This window comes from Raphanus sativus, chromosome 6 (genome assembly GCF_000801105.2).
Source record: "Raphanus sativus cultivar WK10039 chromosome 6, ASM80110v3, whole genome shotgun sequence".
NCBI lineage: Eukaryota > Viridiplantae > Streptophyta > Magnoliopsida > Brassicales > Brassicaceae > Raphanus > Raphanus sativus.
In genome coordinates this window covers 38,527,132-38,546,982 of record NC_079516.1, presented here as the reverse complement: position 1 = coordinate 38,546,982, position 19,851 = coordinate 38,527,132, and the positions used below count along the sequence as shown (strand labels likewise).

At 36.8% G+C, this 19,851-nt stretch overlaps 2 protein-coding genes and 1 non-coding gene across 3 annotated transcripts; all 3 read left to right on the top strand.

Moving 5' to 3' along the window:
* The first annotated feature begins 756 nt into the window (after nucleotides 1-756).
* Nucleotides 757-836, top strand: TRNAL-UAG (transfer RNA leucine (anticodon UAG)). Its single transcript has one exon. It is a non-coding gene; the product is annotated as a tRNA-Leu (tRNA).
* A 40-nt stretch (nucleotides 837-876) lies between these two features.
* Nucleotides 877-2,634, top strand: LOC108830677 (uncharacterized). Its single transcript, XM_056987522.1, has 5 exons — nucleotides 877-1,151; nucleotides 1,237-1,475; nucleotides 1,618-1,730; nucleotides 1,894-2,034; nucleotides 2,115-2,634. The coding sequence occupies exons 1-5, from the start codon at nucleotides 932-934 to the stop codon at nucleotides 2,368-2,370; spliced, it is 969 nt and encodes a 322-aa protein (XP_056843502.1). The 5' UTR covers nucleotides 877-931; the 3' UTR covers nucleotides 2,371-2,634.
* A 3,361-nt stretch (nucleotides 2,635-5,995) lies between these two features.
* On the top strand, nucleotides 5,996-7,653 carry LOC108830674 (40S ribosomal protein S14-2). Its single transcript, XM_056988144.1, has 6 exons — nucleotides 5,996-6,127; nucleotides 6,413-6,532; nucleotides 6,614-6,659; nucleotides 6,989-7,074; nucleotides 7,164-7,293; nucleotides 7,388-7,653. The coding sequence occupies exons 1-6, from the start codon at nucleotides 6,125-6,127 to the stop codon at nucleotides 7,453-7,455; spliced, it is 453 nt and encodes a 150-aa protein (XP_056844124.1). The 5' UTR covers nucleotides 5,996-6,124; the 3' UTR covers nucleotides 7,456-7,653.
* Nucleotides 7,654-19,851: the final 12,198 nt, after the last annotated feature.

The following is a 19,851-nucleotide window of genomic DNA, read 5'->3' as shown; positions in this document are numbered from 1 at the left end:
GTTGAAGACTTTTGAAAATGTAATGTCTTTTTGTTTTGCTATGACATCTACTGATCTACATTAATGGATGGAAATGCAACGTCCACTAACAATTTGCAGCTTGGTTGGGTTGGAATTTGGAAGAGTAGGGCGTAAACTTAGGTATTTAAAATAGTTCGATTATTTTATTTTCCTGTCAATACTTGATAGATCATTATTCACGTAGGTTCATCATTAAACACGAACTCAATTAGTATGTATGAAAACAAAAAATTGTGAGAATTCATACTATTTGTAGTTGAATTATTTTGAATAGAAGGTGTATTGTTTGATTTTGATGTTATAATCTCGATTCCTTTACAACAGTATAATATTTTCTCTTTTTCAAAACATGTCCATCTCCATGATGGTTGACACAAGTCTCACCATTAAATTTACTCTTTCAAGTGAAATATTTCTGCATTTGCTTCCAATATGTAAACAAATTAAAAATCATACTTCAGAAAAGTAGTACCATTGTCCTATTACTATAACATCATTTTGTGAAAAGTAACAAAAATTCCCTTTCGTCTGTGTTTTGGGTATATTATACAATATACAGATGTTTACTAATGAAAACATAACCATCTATTGTTTTATTAAAAGGGTACACCGTACACTATGATATATTTGCATCATGAAACAAATACAATCGAAAGTTGTATAGCTAAATGTAAATATACTAACGAACACCCAATTTTGGTAATCTAGTGATAAACTCCCAGACAATAAACATCCGACAGTTTGGCCGAGTGGTCTAAGGCGCCAGATTTAGGCTCTGGTCCGCAAGGGCGTGGGTTCAAATCCCACAGCTGTCAACTTTTTGTTATTTTTTTGTTCCTCCTTTCAATAATTAAACGCAACGATTAGCCACAGCTCGCCGGGAGAGAAGTGTGTGTGTGTGTGTGTTGCGATGGCGACGAGAACTCTAAGGAACCGATTCGAATCTCGCTTTTTGATTCGCCTCCTTCAGTCTCCGTCGAGCTCCAGATCCCTTCAAACCCTAGCCTACGAAGAAGTCAAATCCTCCGGCGACGGGAAACACGAATCCACAGCTCTCATCCTCCACGGCCTCCTCGGCTCGGGACGTAACTGGCGATCGTTTTCCCGCTCTCTCGCATCGTCTCTCTCCGGTACACGCCTCCCTCTCCTTCTCTCTCTCTTTACCTTTCTCCTTTGATTTTGTCGTCTTCTTATCTCGTTTTTGGTGTTAACAAGATTGGAAGATGATGCTCGTCGATCTGAGGAACCACGGGAGATCGACGGAGGCGGAAGGGATTGATCCGCCTCACGATCTTGTGAACTCGGCCAAGGATTTAGCTGATTTGGTGAAGGCGAGTGGGTGGAACTGGCCTGATGTGGTGATTGGTCATTCTCTAGGAGGTAAAGTCGCGTTGCAGTTCTTGGAGAGCTGTGCTCGTGGTGATTATGGTGCTTCTGCTTCTCCTCCTAAGCAGGTATTTGCAATCAAAAAGATTGATCACAAAGTGGCTTCCTCTGAGGATAATGATAAGGAAATGTTGCCTTTATTCATTTGGTGTGATGAGTATGGCAAAGTTGGTTTTGGTAATTGTGTATGTCTTTTTTGATGCAGAACAGGTATGGGTGTTAGACTCTGTCCCTGGGGAAGTCAAGGCTGAACACAGTGATGGCGAAGTTGAGAAAGTTCTCAAGACGTTGCAGAGTTTGCCTTCACCAATCCCTTCACGCAAGTAAAGCCCTTTGATTTAGCTTTTGCTGCATAGATAAATGGGAATGAATACTAAGTTTGTAGCTTATGATTGTTATCACTTTGTCAATGAGGAGCTCCTTTCAGCTTGCAATGTATGTAAAATCTAACGTTATGCCACTCAAAATAAATTATGTGATTTCTAGGTGGCTCGTGGATCATATGGTGGAGCTTGGGTTTTCAAGATCGTTATCTGAGTGGATCGGCAGTAATCTCAAGAGATCAGGAGACTCAGAGACATGGGCCTTTAACCTCGAGGGAGCTGTTCAGATGTTCAACTCTTATAGGTTTCTTACTCTCATCATATAAGAACCAAAACCAGTGATTCTACTTCCTTTTAATAGACTTGTCGCTTGCCCCATTGCAGAGAGACTTCGTATTGGTCTTTGCTAGAGAATCCGCCAAAAGGGACCGAGATTTCTTTTGTGATTGCTGAGAAGAGTGACAGATGGGACCATGATACAACCACGAGGCTCGAAAGAATTGCTAAACAGAGACAGAATGTATCAGAAGGGAAGGTGGCCACTCATGTTCTACGTAACTCTGGTCATTGGGTCCACACAGACAATCCCAAGGGACTGCTAGAGATTGTGAGTGCCAACTTCTTGTCCACGCACAAGTAGACCCTATGAAAATTGCCTCAGTCTTTGGTTTGTTTATCTCTCTTCTTCTGTATTTAGATGCAGAAATAGCAAATTCAGTCTCGTTACTATTTACAAAATGATTTGCGCTTGTGATTTTCGTCTATTTGTTATTCTATGCAATTGTGTTTATTGTTACAGTATGGATTGTATCTGATCCCTCTTATTTAGAGATGTGGTTTTGTTACATGATATGAATGTAACATGAAGTGTGAATCAAATCCATGCAAGCTCTTTTCTTCTTAATCAGATAGATTCATATCTGAGAGAATTTGACAACACATTATTTCAAAGTTTACTCTTTGTTCCTTTATTAGAGGTGTTATAGAAAGGTGTGCAAAATATAATTGAAAATGAAAAATTTGTACAAGTTATACATTTTTTGTCGTCACTTTGTGGAAAATCATTAGATATGAATCTGTTACATGTTCATACATAAAATCAGAATTATTGAGAAGGCTTTTTCCACAATTCCTTTTTTTATTATAATAAAAATAGAAGTGATGTGGATTATTAAAAAATTAAATTCGATTTGTCTAAGAAAAAGAAAATATCAATAATTTTTTTTGAAATGATTTCATGGGATTCAACCAATTGTCTCATTAGTGGGATACAATTGCAAAATAGAAATCCATGTTATCAAAAGATTGAGATGGTAGATCATTGTGAAATGTATATAACAGTTAAAAGCAAATATAATGTCCAGTACTCAATGTTCATTGCTTAATTGACAAATTCAAGTCTATTCACTACAAAAAAAGATCAGTTTAAATCATTTATTTTTAATATTTGTATCATTTATAAATGATGTAAAAAAAATTTGCATCACTTATAAAGGATAACTTTGTGAAGTTACTGCATCCTGGATATAACTGAGTATAAAGGATAACTTCGTGAAGTTACTGCATCCTGGATATAACTCTTGATTATAATCAGCAAATAACTCCTCAAAATCTTCTCCTCTTCCACTAGTTTCTCCACCAGTTGATGGTATATCAGTGTTCATTGGCTGCCCAGATGATTCATTTCCATGTTCACCTTGCATATTCATATTAATACCAGGAAAAAGATCATCCGAGAGATTCGAAGTTGAATCTAACTGAACTCGAGCAATATCAGAAGGTACTCTTGCATTCTCTGTAATGTGTATTTCCTCTCCATATAATATCCAACTTGTGTAAGAACTTAAAAAGCCAAAGCACATCAAATCACCTTCCATATCTTCTCTTGACTTAGGTTTGGTACATGGACATTTCATCATTTGTGCATTTGATCTACCAAATGCAAAATCCAATAACTTATTTACTCCTACTTTGTAATCTTGAGATAAACGTGGTTTCTCTATCCATGATTTATCCATTGGAATCTGAAAACATATTCACACAGTTAAAATTTAAGTTTACAAATCAAGCATAAAAGTTCTATAAATTAATCAAACAATAAAATCATGTATAGAACTATATTGTTCATTTAGTTTATAAAATACTCAGAAACTTTGAAAACGTCTTGATCAATCTGATCAATGTATATTCCTCATTAGCATCAATTATTAGAATAAATGATAAATAAAGTTGTACAGCTAAAACTCAAAAAAGAATATGTGTTTACTTTATAACTAACACAACAACTTTGATTTTGATTCTAGCTAGGGATTGCTGATTAACAACTTTTCCCAAAAACATTGTAAAATCTTTTTCTGTAAATCCAAAAGATGAATGTCGATTTACCTTATAATTAAGCACACCTTTGATCTTTCCCTAACTGACAATTTTTTTGTAAAAAAAAATTGTAAAAGAGTGAGGATGATCGTAATGCACCCTGGGAAGAAGAAGCCAAACAAAAACACGTCAACAGTCAGTCAGTTATTCTTTTTCATTTTAAAATACAGAACCCATGTATCAATTTACCTTAACTAATTTATGCAATTTTGATCTGAGATTGATGAAAGGAAATTTTTCAATTGAAATGAAAATGTGATCTTCTATCTCGTTGAGGAAAAAGGTCAAACAACATAGAGGAAGAAAAGGTCAAAAAGAATTATAATTCAGTGTATAATCTAAACAATTTTTTGCTGATAAAAAGCTAACAAAAAAGATTCTTTACGTACCGTATTATCTTTTGAGATATATATTAACGATACAATATTGTATTAAATAGATGTAAAAGTTATGTAATATTTATAATGTTGAGATAATAATGTTAGCATCAATTTTAATTGACGTGAGTTTTGTATTATTTTAACAAATGATGTAAATTAAAAAGTAAATGCATCGATTATTTAATTGATATTAATCTGTATAATAGTATCAGTTTTGTTTAAGTGATACAAAATAACATAAATTGTATCAATTTTAATGAATAGATGAATATATGCAAAATAAATTAATAATGATATCATTTACTATAACTGATGCTAACTTATTATTATTTGTATCATTTATAGATAAATAATTTAAAATACAATCACTTATTTTTGTGATACATTTTAAGTGATTTAATATGCTCTTTTTTTGTAGTGATTACACCTATAAACTTTTTTTTCCAACCTGGACTTCGTGAGGTGAACCATTACCCAAGTCCAATTCATCTACTCCAATCATTGAAACTCTCACTTGTGTGTCTGATTTTTCCTCGTAGAATTGAAGAACCTGCATCTACAGTTGTTCAAGACTTGAAATTTTTAGATCAAATTTATGTTGTTTTTACTTCCTTTTTTGTTTGAGGATAAAATGACAAATAAATATTGACATTATGTTATGTTAAACACGAGGTTGATTGTTATAGAGATTTTGAAGTAGTTTTTAGCTTTTGATTTTGGAAAAATCAAATTTTAGATAATCCAGTTTTTTTAGAAAAATAACTTCCCTAAAAGATAGGGAAACTGGTTTTTCAAATAACTGTTCTTTTCTAAATAGAAACCAAAATCATTTTTTTATAGTTTTTGTCAAAACTTGCGATGGTTTTTCATATTTTTCCTATCTTTATGCAACAAATACAGTAATATGCAATAAAAATAAATTGCATGATAACTACTGTGAAAATAAGGTTAAGTGAAAACACATATTAAAATGTATAATATATTCATAACATTTTAAAACGCTTCAATAAACAAAATTAATTATTTAAATTTAAATTATGTGAAGTTTACATGTTCTTATAATATATAGGGATTATTTGTTAAAAAATTATAATACATCTATGCTTGCCTGCACACTTTACTTCAAAATTTATATGTACAGATCTCTGCTGATATTATATGTAACAAGTTTCTGATATAAATATATATGTAGAAATGTATGTTTGAGCATAAAAATAATTTTTGAAGTGTATGTTTAAACATAGAATTATATAATTGTGTTTTCTGTTTTTTTTCACTAAGCTTATGTGTTTGTGGTAACAATATTTTATAGTTTACTATTTCCAGAATAAATATTATAATATTAATAAATTTTCATTTTATTATTTCTAAAGCAAAAAAAAAAACCAAAAACTAGAAACCAAATCTAAAATCATCATTCATGTTTTAAAAAAACTAAAGTCTACTGCAAAAAGTTGGGCCTGAATATATTGGGCCTGAGTTACTTCATTGGCATAGAAATAACATACTCTTAACCCTAACGGAAAAATTCTGACTATTAAAGCCATTCTGATCTCGTCGGCTCCTTACTCCTTAGCAAGCTCAAGGCGGAAACACACAAAGAAACCCTAGATCCCCGTCGTCCTTTTGTTCGAAATCATGGTGAGCTTCTTCGAAACAGTTGCTTTAATTTCGATATATGCTTAGCTTAGTGTTATTTGGAGGATACTGCTTAATAACTCTGAACCCGTCTCTCACTGGTACTGTGTGAAACTGAGAAAAAAAAAATGTTTCTGAAACAATCCTTTCTCTTCAGATTTCGATCACATGTTTTGTTTTTTTCTTTTGCTTCCGTAGTAGATTGGAATTTGCATTTTTCAGAAATGAAAAAAAAAATGTAATGTAAGAAAATGAAATGAAAGTTTTGGGTGATGTTTGATGTTGTAGTCGAGGAGAAAGACAAGAGAGCCAAAGGAAGAGACAGTGACACTTGGGCCAGCTGTTCGTGACGGAGAGCAAGTCTTTGGTGTTGTCCACATCTTTGCTTCTTTCAACGACACTTTCATCGTCAGTCACCCCCTCACCCCACCCTTCTTCTTCTTCTATCATATTTCTTTCTTGACCGTAATTTTATCTGAAATTTTGCAGCATGTCACTGATCTGTCTGGAAGAGAAACACTTGTTCGTATCACTGGTATGCATCTATCACAACTCTCTCTCTCTCTCTCTATCTAGTAGATTTGTCTATCTATATACTTACAAACGGTGTTTTTTCCTTGTCCTTGCATTCTCTAGTGAGTGAGTGTGGGATGAATTGTTTTTAGTTCTTCACTCTTGACATCTTTACTAGTATTTGCTTTACTGGACGTCGTGTAAATAGAGATCAGGCTTAGATGCAGTAGTAGTGTGTGATCTGAACTTACTCCCCAATGAGGCTTCGTAGCTTTTGAATGGTTCGTTATTGAAATTATGTTGTTCTTGAATACACGAGTGGTTTCTGAATTGATGATTTAACTTGTGTAGGTGGGATGAAGGTGAAAGCCGACAGAGATGAGTCCTCACCTTATGCTGCTATGCTTGCTGCTCAAGATGTCGCTCAGCGTTGCAAGGTATAAAGACACCAAAAGAATAAAAGCATTACCGAGCTGGCACTAGTTTAAATTGTTAAAGAATGTAATCGGTTTTGTGGTATTTACAGGAACTCGGAATCACAGCCATGCATGTGAAGCTTCGTGCCACAGGTGGTAACAAGACCAAGACCCCTGGTCCTGGTGCTCAGTCTGCTCTCAGAGCCCTTGCCCGTTCTGGCATGAAAATTGGTCGCATTGGTAAAAACTAAATGCAATAATTTCATTCACAAATGGTTTGATTATGTCTTTGAATGAACAAATCTCTTATCATTATTCTTGATTTTAAACGCAGAGGATGTGACTCCAATCCCAACCGACAGTACCCGCAGAAAGGGTGGAAGAAGGGGAAGGAGGCTTTGAGTTCTTTCTGGCCTCAGCCAGTGGATCACTCTATATGCGAGGGGCTCATCTTTATATTTAGCACTCTCTGTGTGTTGTTTTGTTTAGTAGACTGAAAAAGAGATCTTGGTTACTATATGCATTGTTGTTTTCTCAAATCTTTACACATTTATGTTCCTGTTACTGACCATCAAATATTCAAAAGATTTGGTTGAAGTATTTCTCATAAAGCACCTTTGGGTATACTGTTTTCAAAGGTTTATAGAATGGTTTGTATTGACTTGCAGCTTTAAACATCATGAAACGATTGAGAATCTCTAGTATAAAAATATCATAACTATTATGCTTTCTTTTGTTACTAAAAATTTTCAACCAAATCTCATATGCAAGATTAGTGGGGATGTTTCGTGGTAAGATCTACTCAAAAACTGATTCGCCTCTCGTTCACAAGGTTACCAGATCAGCAGCGGAGGTGGCGTGTGATCACAAGGTTCGCAAGGTTTCAATACCGATCGAACATACGATCGTTATGTTCGATCGCCAGAACCATAACTCTAAATATATAAACAATATATTTAATGTAATTAGAGAAATTGCTTGAGATGACTATAAAAAACTTTTATCATAAACTGATCAAAATGATCAAAAAATAAACATGTACACTTCTAGAGTTACTTAACATATACTTAATTATGATTAAGATTTGAAATTTGTAGTTTATAAGTATGATTTAGATTTTTTAAATTAAAATAGTTTCAAAAAGATTTGGATTTCAAAATATTTTTTTTTAAATGATAATAACTTTTGAAAAAAATCAAAAGAGAATTTATAAAAAATTTGAATTTAAAAACGTATCATTTGAAAATAATAAGAAATATCTATTTATTTTTTTATTTAAGTACTTATTTATATCTACATATCCATATAATAAAGATATAAATTTAATTTTTTAATAATATTTGTTTTGGTCATTTTGATCATTTTTCATGTGTTTTTTGGTGAATAAATTATTTTAGAGTTTTGTAAAGAAAATTGTTCGTATAATTAAAGTGTAGAACGGTCAGATATCTAAAAGAAATGGGATATCTAGATATAGATTCGTCAAATTTTTGTATCTGGACTAAGACTCGCACTTTTGAGACATTCAAATTTATATTATATTATATGTGAGAATTTGGGTTGAATTTGTAAAAAAAAAATGAACTCTTTTTTTGTCAAATGATTTTTTTTTTAAATACTAAATGTTTAAGATAATATATAAATTATAAAATATATTTAAGTTTACAAAAGTTAAAATATTATATTATAAAACTGATTTTATAATATAAATACACCAATTATAATTATTAATAAAATTTAGAATTTAATATATTTAGAATCTGGATTCCGGATAGAATCCTAAATCCAAATTGAAATCTTTAGATATTTTACTATCCAAATCTAAATTTGAAATCTTTAGATATTTTACTATCCAAATCCAAATTTAGAATCTTTAGATATTCTGGATATTTGAGTATAGATATGTGGAGTTGCAAAAGTTCTGTACACTTTGTGGCAGTCTCAAGCATGATTATGAGATGTGTGATGAGTCGGACCACATGCCACAGAGACAGTACGAGTTGATGGATATTGGAACAAACCCATACAAGACAGTTCAAGAAAGGAAGGATGCCATTCAAGAGTACATCACAAGCAAGGAGGTAGGAGAATCTTCAAGAGCAAGGAAAGTTCTGCAAATAGAATCTGCTCAGAGTGAAAGAGTACAAATGGAAATGGAGGCTGAAGCAGAACAACAACAACTAGCTGAAGATATTCAGACACGAACTGAAGAACAATCAAACCCGATACTTGCTCAATCGGAACAAGGTACTAAGAGGAAGAATGCAGAAGAAGGTGAAGAAGGAACATCATCATCAAAGCGTATTGTGATAGAACAACCGGATCATGGTTTGGTGGTTCTCCACAAACCACCACGTCAACCATGAAGATTTTGCATTGGAATTGTCAAGCATTGGAAAGCTCCTTGACAATTCCACATCTCAAAGACATTAGGAATTCCTATAAACCTGATGTCATGCTTCTCGTAGAAACAAAAAATGTAGACAAGGTTGTTCATAAGCTAGCTAAGGATCTAGGGTATCGGAATGTACGTGTTGTTTCTGCTGTGGGTAGTAGTGGGGGTGCAGCCTTTTTGTGGAATGATGGGGTTAAAATCTCTTTTTTGAATAACCCTAATCTTTACTGCACTGATATGTGTGTAGAAGATGGAACAAAAACCTTTTGGTTATCATATATATATGGCAATCCTGTTTTAAAGTATAGAAATATCCAATGGAAAAAACTTATCAATTCTGAGCAAGCAGGTTATTTGCAAAATAAACCAAGAATGGTTATTGGGGATTTTAATGATATAAAGAGCAGAGTAGAGAAGAAAGGAGGCATCATCAGGTCAGCATCTTCTTTCTCATTATTTAATAGACCGGTATCAGCTCTAGGACTTCATGATATAAAAACTATAGGAGGCAAATATACTTGGATGGGAAAGAGATCGAAATACACAATACTGTCCAAGATAGACAGAGCGATGGCAAACTCTGAGTGGTTAGATATGTATCCTACGGCTTCTGTCAGTCTGCTACCTTGGATAGGTTCAGATCACAGGCCTCTACTTCTGAACACAGAAGGTTCAAAATGGAAGAATTCTAAGCTTTTTAGATATGACAATAGATGGCGAATGTTCCCAGGATTAAAGGAAGTGATAGAGCAGTTCTGTACTCAAGAAGGAACAAACTTATCAAGAGGAGATATATATGATATCATAAATAAGTGCCGATCAGCTCTATCCAAATGGAGAAGTGCACATAATACTAACTCTGGAAAACAAATCGCCAAGTTAAAACAAGATATCCAGAAAGCTTATGAAGCACCATATATTGATTATGTTCTCCTTGGTAAGCTAAAGGCTGAACTTCAGTTGCAATACAGATTAGAATAAGAGTATTGGAGAACAAAAAGTAGAGTGCTATGGCTCCAAGCTGGAGACAAGAATACAAAGTTCTTTCACTCCAAAACAAAACAAAGAAGGAGCTATAATCGGATTGTGCACATTCAAGATGACCATGGGAGAGTTTACAAGGATATGAAAGACATTCATAGCCATATTGAAAGCTATTTTTGTCGACTTTACACTAGTAAAGGAATCAAGTTGAACTCTCAACTTATGGAAGGCATACCCAATACAGTCACTGACGATATTAACAGAAGCCTTACAAGACCAGTAACAGAGAAGGAAATCAAGGATGCCATCCTAGCCATGAACCCGGACAAGGCACCTGGGCCTGATGGCATGACGGCAGCATTTTATGTCAACACTGGAACGCCATTAAACCAGGTCTTCTCTCTTTTATTAACCATTTCTTTGAACATAATCATCTAGACCCTAAGCTAAACCAAACCCATATCTGCTTAATACCAAAAATAGAGAACCCAATAACCATCAAAGACTATAGACCCATAAGTTTAGCCAATGTAGCCTATAAAACTGTATCGAAGATCCTGGCAGAACGTCTAAAACCTTGGCTAAACTCTATAATATCTGAAAACCAGACTGCTTTTATACCTGAAAGATTAATCACAGATAATGTCCTCATAGCACATGAGCTTATGCATTCCCTCCACACTAAGAACCTGAAGCAAAAGTTTATGGCTTTAAAGCTTGATATTGCAAAAGCTTTTGATAAAGTAGAATGGGATTTTCTAGATGCAGTGATGGAAAGAATGGGTTTCTGTTATCAGTGTAGAGCATGGATCAGAACTTGCATCACAACGGTCACATATAGGATCATGATCAACGGGGAACAATCAAGATCTATAAAGCCACAACGAGGGCTTAGGCAAGGTGATCCTATATCCCCCTACTTATATATTCTGTGCACAGAGGGCTTATCTAGATTGATCAAACAAAATATTCAGAACAAAAGGATTCACGGCTTTAAAGCATCTAAAAGTGGTCCAGCTATCTCACATTTACTTTTTGCTGACGACTCACTCCTTTTTTGTAAAGCAACAATGGAAGAGGCAAACAATATCTCCACTCTACTGAATATCTACCAACAAGCATCGGGTCAGGAGATTAACTACACCAAGTCGGCAATCTCCTTTAGTAAAGGTACTCCAAACTCTACTCGAGAACAAATTGCTAGAGCTCTTGGTATATCTAAAGTGGGTGGTTTTGGTAAGTATTTAGGATTGCCGGAATATATAGGAAAGAAAAGAAAAGAAGTGTTTCAATACATCAAAAATAGAATAATGAATAAAATAGATAGTTGGTATTCCAAGTACTTATCACCAGCAGGCAAAGAAGTTATGTTAAAGGCTGTTATAACAGCAATACCCACTTACACTATGTCCTGCTTCATGCTACCCAAGACCATAATTCAGGAAATCACAAAAGCTATGCGAAGGTTTTGGTGGTCTGCAGATAAAGAAAAATACAAGATACCATGGATTGCATGGAAGAAGATCACAGCCTCAAAAAAGGAAGGAGGATTAGGATTAAGAGACATGATGGCATTTAATAAAGCCTTGTTAGCGAAACAAGCATGGAGACTAATAACACAGCCTTCTTCTCTGCTTGCCCGAGTGTATAAAGCTAAATACTATAGAAGGACGGGCTTTATGGAAGCTAAAAAATACCAAACATCCAGTCTAGCATGGAGGAGTATCATTCAAACACAACCACTAATACAAAAAGGACTAAGATGGATGATTGGTAATGGAGAAAGAGTAAGAGTTTGGAAAGACCCGTGGCTTCAAGGTGATCAAAATAATATCCCAGTAGGTCCTGGTGCTTCATTATATCCAAACCTGTTGGTCAAGGACTTATTTATAATAGGAACTCGACACTGGGATATTAATAAAATCATAATCTATTTCAACAGCAAGATATACAAAGAGTTACACAAATTTGACCGAGTTATACAGGTGCGCAAGATATAGTAGTTTGGTCTCTAAACAAGTCAGGATCCTACACTGTCAAGACCGGCTACTATGTTCAAAAACAAATTGATGAAGAAAGTCTCAATAATCAGGTTAATCTCTCTCCTTATACTCAACTTCAAAATGAACTTATATCTAAATTATGGAAACAGAAACTGCCACCTAAGTTGAGATTATTTTGGTGGAAGGTGCTTCACAATGCCCTACCCGTAGCAGCAAATTTAAAGAAGAGAGGGATAAAGGTTGATCAAAACTGCCAGGTTTGTGGAGAAGAAGTTGAAACACTCCAACATATGCTAATAAATTGCAGAGTGGCTAAAGAAATCTGGTCTTTTGTGTTGGGAGATATTCTGGAGTATCCACAAGCCGATACAGCTGTGCTGCAATTTTTTCAATATCTAATTGAAAAAGCTAACATCAACCTCTGCAGAAACAGAGCTTTCTTCACAGGCTGGAGAATTTGGAAGATGCGCAACAAGATCATCTTTGACAATAAAAGAGATCACATAGTCCAAGTTGTGCATTCAGCGATTATGGATGAAAAAGTTTGGAAGGAAGTAATAATGCATAATGTTACGGAGCAACACACTACTCAACAAACCTCCCAAAACTCTACTAACAATATTCTCCAGCTTCAAACAAATTATTATTATGTTGTAGATGCTTCATGGAAGTCTCCAACGGACAAAGTTGGTATAGGGTGGTCCTTGTTCAGCAAAGAAGGCACTCATATACTCCATGGTAGCTCTGCAATCAACCCCACAAGTTCGCCTTACAGTGCAGAAGCAATGGCTATCTTATCAGCTGCTCAGCAACTCTACTCCTTAAATTTCAATAATGTTACATTTCTTACAGACTGCATGGAGCTGACCAAAAGCTTAGCTATGGAGTTAGACGAAGTGGGAAGAGGTCCTGGTCTTATTAACCAAGCATATCCTATTATTCAGGACATAATTTATATAGCTAAGCAAAATGTATTCACATTCAAGTATGTTTCTAGAAACTATACAAGTGTTGCTGACCAGTTAGCTAAAAAAACCAGGATAACAAATCAACAATATGTAATTTCCTGGCTAATCTAGTAAGCCATTGTAACATTTTACATCAAATGAAAATATTGTTGACAAAAAAAAAAGATATTCTAGATATAAAATGTTAAAAATTAATTTTGGACATTTTACTATCCAAATCTACATTTGAAATCCTTAGATATTTTACTTTTGGATTGGATTCGGATAGAAGTCCCAACCCTAATATAATTAGGGAGAATTACCAATTGTGACTCAAAACTTGGAGTCAAACCCAAAAGAGTACCCCAACTTGGGTCAAAGGCAAAAGTAACTTAAAAGGCTATTGAAATTACAACTATCTCCTTGTGAACAAACAAAAAAACGGATTTTTTTTTACGTTTCTACCCCTCGCAAGTCGTCTGTAAACAGACGACTTGAAAATAAGTCGTCCAGACGACTTTAAGTTAAGTCGTCTGGACAGTTATTCTTAAACATAATTTAAAAATTTTGTAAAAAATATTTTGATAAGTGAAAAATTGGAATTATGTAATTAACATATGTCTTAAGAGATATAAATTAATATATAACAAATTTCAATTGTTTTCAGCCCAGATGAGTGAAAGTAGTGAGTCATGATATTCTTTAGTTTATGTTTCATCAACATATGTTGTAGTATTGTATGTGTTCTTAGGGTTAGATTTTGGAAAGCATTAAAACCGTTTTTGAAAATTTTTAAAATTACCTAGGCGTGTTCGTTTCTGTGTATAGTAAACACTATTGAAGTATAATTTGATTTTATAACGTGGTTAGTAAGTTAATTTAGTCATTTTAGTTTAGGGGTTCATTTTAGGGTATTGGACGACTTAATATTTAGTCTTCTGTTCCCAGACGACTAAATATTAGGTCGTCTGATGTACATTATCAGCCAGAATAAGTCGTCTAAACCGGACCAAACCTTAAAGTTTACCAATGTACTTTTAAAGCTAACCGGATTATTTACCCAATATATAAGGTGATTTTTTTTTTTTTTTTTTCATTTTCCGCGAACAGAAACCCTAACAGTTCTCTCTCACCGGCGATATCAAAGGCGATTCGAATTCCCACTATTTCCGAACAACCATCGTTCTCAACGTCGGCTATCTATCTCACTTCATTCTCACCGTTGTCGCCGCAGCTTCTTCTAACCCTAGCGCCGCCGATTCCTCTAAACCCTAGCGCCCCCGCTTCCACTATTTCCGAACAAACCGTCGCCCTCGCCACCGTGCTCACCAACGTTCTCACCGCCGCTTACTCTAAACACTAGCTAGCACCGCCGTTTCTTCTAAACCCTAGCGCCGCCGCTTCTTCTAAACCCTAGCGCCGCCGCTTCTTCTCTGTAAACCGTAGCGCCGTTTCTCTGTAAACCCTAACGCCGGTAAGTCATCAAACTCGTGGAAAAGATGAACATAAAACGTTGTCTCTTTCAATTTACTCATTCTCACCGTTTCACGTTTATTTTTTCAGATCTATAACCACAATGACGAGTACTCGAACTCCTTCTGCGACTAATCAGGTCCGCTTGAAATTTTTCTACTGGAAGACTTGTAAGTAAGTCGTCTGGAAAGTCTTCAACCTGGACGACTTAGTACGTCCATTTGGAAGACTTTCCAGACGACTTAAATATAAGTCGTCAACTAAGTCGTCCAGTTGGACGACTTTCTAGACGACTTATATTTAAGTCGTCTACTAAGTCGTCTGGAGTAACAATTAAGGCGTGATTGATTTAGCTTGTGTTCTGACTTCTATTGTTGTCTTTGATTATTTTGCAGACAAAAAGGATGGATATTCCAGAACTCCCCCGTAGGTTATACACATTAGGGGAAGAGCCAGAACCCCACAATAGCATTTCGTATCATACGGATAACACGAAGTTGCATACTGCTCTTAGGGAAGCTCTCACTGATGCTGAATTTGAAGAGCTCAAGGAGTCGAGATTGGGAGTTTTCATCAAGTTCAAGGAGCAGGGATTTGGTTGGGCTTCAAGGCTGGTTCACCACTTGCTCGGTTTAAAGCTGGACATTAAGAAGAAGTACGAGATGTGGTGTCTCGTTGGTCCAGAACCTGCGAGGTTTTCACTGTTAGAGTTTGAAAACATCACTGGTCTAAACTGCGACTACATCGAGGACCTTGAGACACCAGAATGTGAAGTTACCCCACAGATGGTTTCTTTCTGGGAGATGATGGGAGTTCATCGGGAAGCTGGGCCAAGTACTGATCAGATAATAGCAGCACTGAAGAGATGCGGGGATTGGTCCAGGGAAGATCGCAAGCGACTCGCGTACCTTTCCATCTTCACTGGATTCATTGAAGGGAAAAAGTTCTCAAGCGCTACACGAGCTACTCTCGCAAGGCTAGTGATGGATTTAGAAAGGTTTGAGAATTATCCATGGGGAGAGTCGCGTTTAAGGTGCTGATGGACTCTTTGTGGAACAAAGATATTACTGGCTGTTACACCGTGGATGGCTTTATACAAGTTCTTCAGGTCTGGGCGTACGAAGCTATTCCGGGATTGGGTGCTAGTATTGGTCTACCCAGAGCAAACAGTCCGTCTCCACCGATTCTGGCTTACGACGGCAGCAGAGGCCGCAGATTCATGAAAGCTGCTATCTTGAGTCAGGTACCTTTCCATCTTCACTTAATTAAGTCGTCCGGAAGGTCTTCCAGCTGGACGACTTAGTAGACGACTTATTATAAGTCGTCTGGAAGGTCTTCCAGCTGGACGACTTAGTAGACGACTTATTATAAGTCGTCTGGAAGGTCTTCCAGCTGGACGACTTAGTAGACGACTTATTATAAGTCGTCTGGAAGGTCTTCCAGCTGGACGACTTAGTAGACGACTTATTATAAGTCGTCTGGAAGGTCTTCCAGCTGGACGACTTAGTAGACGACTTATTATAAGTCGTCTGGAAGGTCGTCCAGCTGGACGACTTAGTAGACGACTTATAATAAGTCGTCTGGAAGGTCGTCCAGCTGGACGACTTAGTTGACGACTTATAATTAAGTCGTCTATTTAGTATTTTGTTTCAAATATCTAACTCGATTCTTCTTCTATTTACTGCAGACCCGCGTGATCAACTTTGTTGAGAAGGACATTAGTGAAATGTGGCCAAAATGAGACTCTGAGGTTGATGACGTGCCCGCGGAGAACATCATTAAAGTGATGTATGATCGGAGACCGTGGAAGTGGACCATGGATTGCTGGGAAGTCACTGGTACAAAACCCAAGTTTGTGACTCCATCGAAAAGAGCCAAAGAGATGGTTGTGGAGGAGGTGGAGGAAGACAATCAGAGACCTCGGAAGAAAGCTCGTAAAGAGGCTCCTAAAGAGGCTCCTAAAGAGGCTAGAGAAGAGGCTCCTACAGAGGCTACAGAAGAGGCTACAGAAGAGGCTAGAGAAGAGGCTAGTTGGGTGACCAGAGAGGAGTTAGAAAACATGTTCAAGGACTTAGGTGACATGATGAAAGAGGGGTTTAAGAAGTGCATCAGGGAGATTAGGAAGATCTCCGATAGATTGGAAGCTGTGGAGAAGAAGGTTGGTGTCACCAATCAGGCTACCCCTCAAGCCCCAGAAACCGGGGTTAGTAAAAAACACCCTACCCCACAAGCCCCAGAAACCGGGGCTAGTAACAAACAGACTACTCCTCAAAAGGATCAGCCTCCACTTCAAACCAATCATCCTACTCCTCCCACCAGACAGCCTGCTCCTCAAAAGGCAAAGCCTACTCCTCAAAAGGCGAAACAGCCTGCTCCTCAAACTAAACAGCCTGCTCCTCAAACTAAACAGCCTGCTCCTCAAACGAAACAGCCTGCTCCTCAAACTAAACAGCCTGCTCCTCAGACGAAACAGCCTGCTCCTCAAACGAAAAAGCCTTCTCCACAAAAGAAACAGCCTTCTCCTCTGCCCAAAGAGGTTAATATCAAATCTTTAAGTCGTCTGGTCTTTGTATAGATTTGTAAATATATAAGTCGTCTGGAAGGTTTTCCAGCTGGACGACTTACAAATAAGTCGTCTGGAAGGTTTTCCAGCTGGAAAACCTTCCAGACGACTTATTTGTAAGTCGTCCAGCTGGAAAACCTTCCAGAAGACTTACAAATAAGTCGTCTGAACTCCAGCTGGAACCAAATCCTCTCCCAACTTTTATTTAAGTCGTCCAGGGTTAACTTGTTCTCTTTTATTGCAGAGATTGTTGCCGGAGGATACAGCAGATGAGGCGATCTCGGTATATAAGATCTTGCCGGAGGATAAAGCAGATGGTGTCACCTCCAAAGAGATTGTTCCTCTCACTTCCACTGACCAACCGAGCTTCGCTTCCAACGATCAACAACCGAGCTTCGCTTCCACCGATCCAGCTTCAGCTTCAGAACCGAGCCTGGTTGTATTGGACCAAACAGCTCCCACTGCTTCTGTGCGTGCAAGGAGTGAACGAACGAAGAAACCTGCTCCCACGCAGATATCTCCTTATACGGCAGAGAGAAGGAAACTCCTTAGAGTGGGAAAGTATAATCCATTTCCCACACTAAACAGACCTAAGATGAAGGAGCTCGCTGATTGGTTGAAAACTGATCCGTAAGTGATTGCTTTACCCATAATAGCTTGATTTAGTCTACCAAAACTGATTGCTTTTTTGTTTGCAGTGATTATTTCACTAAGGAAGAGGACAAACCACGTACATCACCAACTTGGTGGTATCAAAAACTCCGGACATCCAAAGCATGGCTGGAAGACGTAGTAAGTCTTCTGCTTATCTTTAAGTCGTCTGGTAACTTGTCTTTGTATAGATTTGTAAATATATAAGTCGTCTGGAAGGTTTTCCAGCTGGACGACTTATTTGTAAGTCGTCCAGCTGGAAAACCTTCCAGAAGACTTACAAATAAGTCGTCTGGTAACTTGTCTTTGTATAGATTTGTAAATATATAAGTCGTCTGGAAGGTTTTCCAGCTGGACGACTTACAAATAAGTCGTCTGGAAGGTTTTCGAGCTGGAAAACCTTCCAGACGACTTATTTGTAAGTCGTCCAGCTGGAAAACCTTCCAGACGACTTATTTGTAAGTCGTCTGGAAGGTTCTAACTTGTATTATTTTATATGCAGCATATAGATGCTTGGATGAATGTGCTGAGGCAGAGGTATAAGGAGAACCCACAATGTTTCCGGAGCGAGCGAATGTGCTTCCTGGATCACAACTTTACCCAGTCTTGGAGAGAACAGTATCTGGTCTTCAAAACATCGTCGTCTGATCACAATGGTTTAGGAAAAATGCTACCTAGTGGGGCGGCGAGTTTGTATGACGGATCAATGCCTTCATTTTGCCAATCAAACAAGAAGTGGGGGGAGGACATTGATGATATCTATGCGCCACTGAACTTGGACAACAAACATTGGGTGGCTATTTGGATATCGATCCCTAAGAGGCACATAGTCGTCTGGGACAGCATACCTTCAACTACCATACCAGAAAGATGGGATGAGATAATGGAGCCTTTTCTCGAGATGGTCCCTTATCTGATTGTGGAGTGCGGAGACCAGATGCATGGGTTGGAGCGATACACTTATGAGAGACTCCTCAAAGATGTACCCACGGCCAACAATGGTGATTGTGGCGTGTACGCTGCAAAGTACATTGAATGTCATGCTCTTGGGTCCCCTTTAGCCCTAAAGACTTTGCTAGGTCCAATGCGAAGACTATGAGGGATACTATGGCTTTGGCTATATGGACGGAGCTTGTTGATCAGCATCTGAAAGATAATGAGGATGGTGGTATGTTTGTAGGCATGTATGATTAGATACACAAATCAATTTGTATAGATTTTTTAACTTGTATAGATTTTTTAACTTGTATAGATTTTTTAACTTGTATAGATACACAAATCAATTTGTATATTTGAACTATTTGTATACACAAATCTATTTGTATATTTGAACTATTTGTTTACACAAATCTATTTGTATGTTTGTGGCATGTATGATTTATTTGATTTTCTAACTTGTATAGATTTTCTAACTTACAAATAAGTCGTCTGGAAGGTTTTCCAGCTGGACGACTTACAAATAAGTCGTCTGGAAGGTTTTCCAGCTGGACGACTTACAAATAAGTCGTCTGGAAGTTTTCCAGCTGGACGACTTACAAATAAGTCGTCTGGAAGGTTTTCCAGCTGGACGACTTACAAATAAGTCGTCTGGAAGGTTTTCCAGCTGGACGACTTACAAATAAGGTCGTCTAAAAAAAATAAGGTAGTCTAAAAATAAAATACACTGGACGACTTACAAATAAGGTCGTCTAAAAAAAATAAGGTAGTCTAAAAATAAAATACACTGGACGACTTCGTAAAAGGTCGTCTAAAAAAAATACACTTGAAGGGATAGTAGAAGGT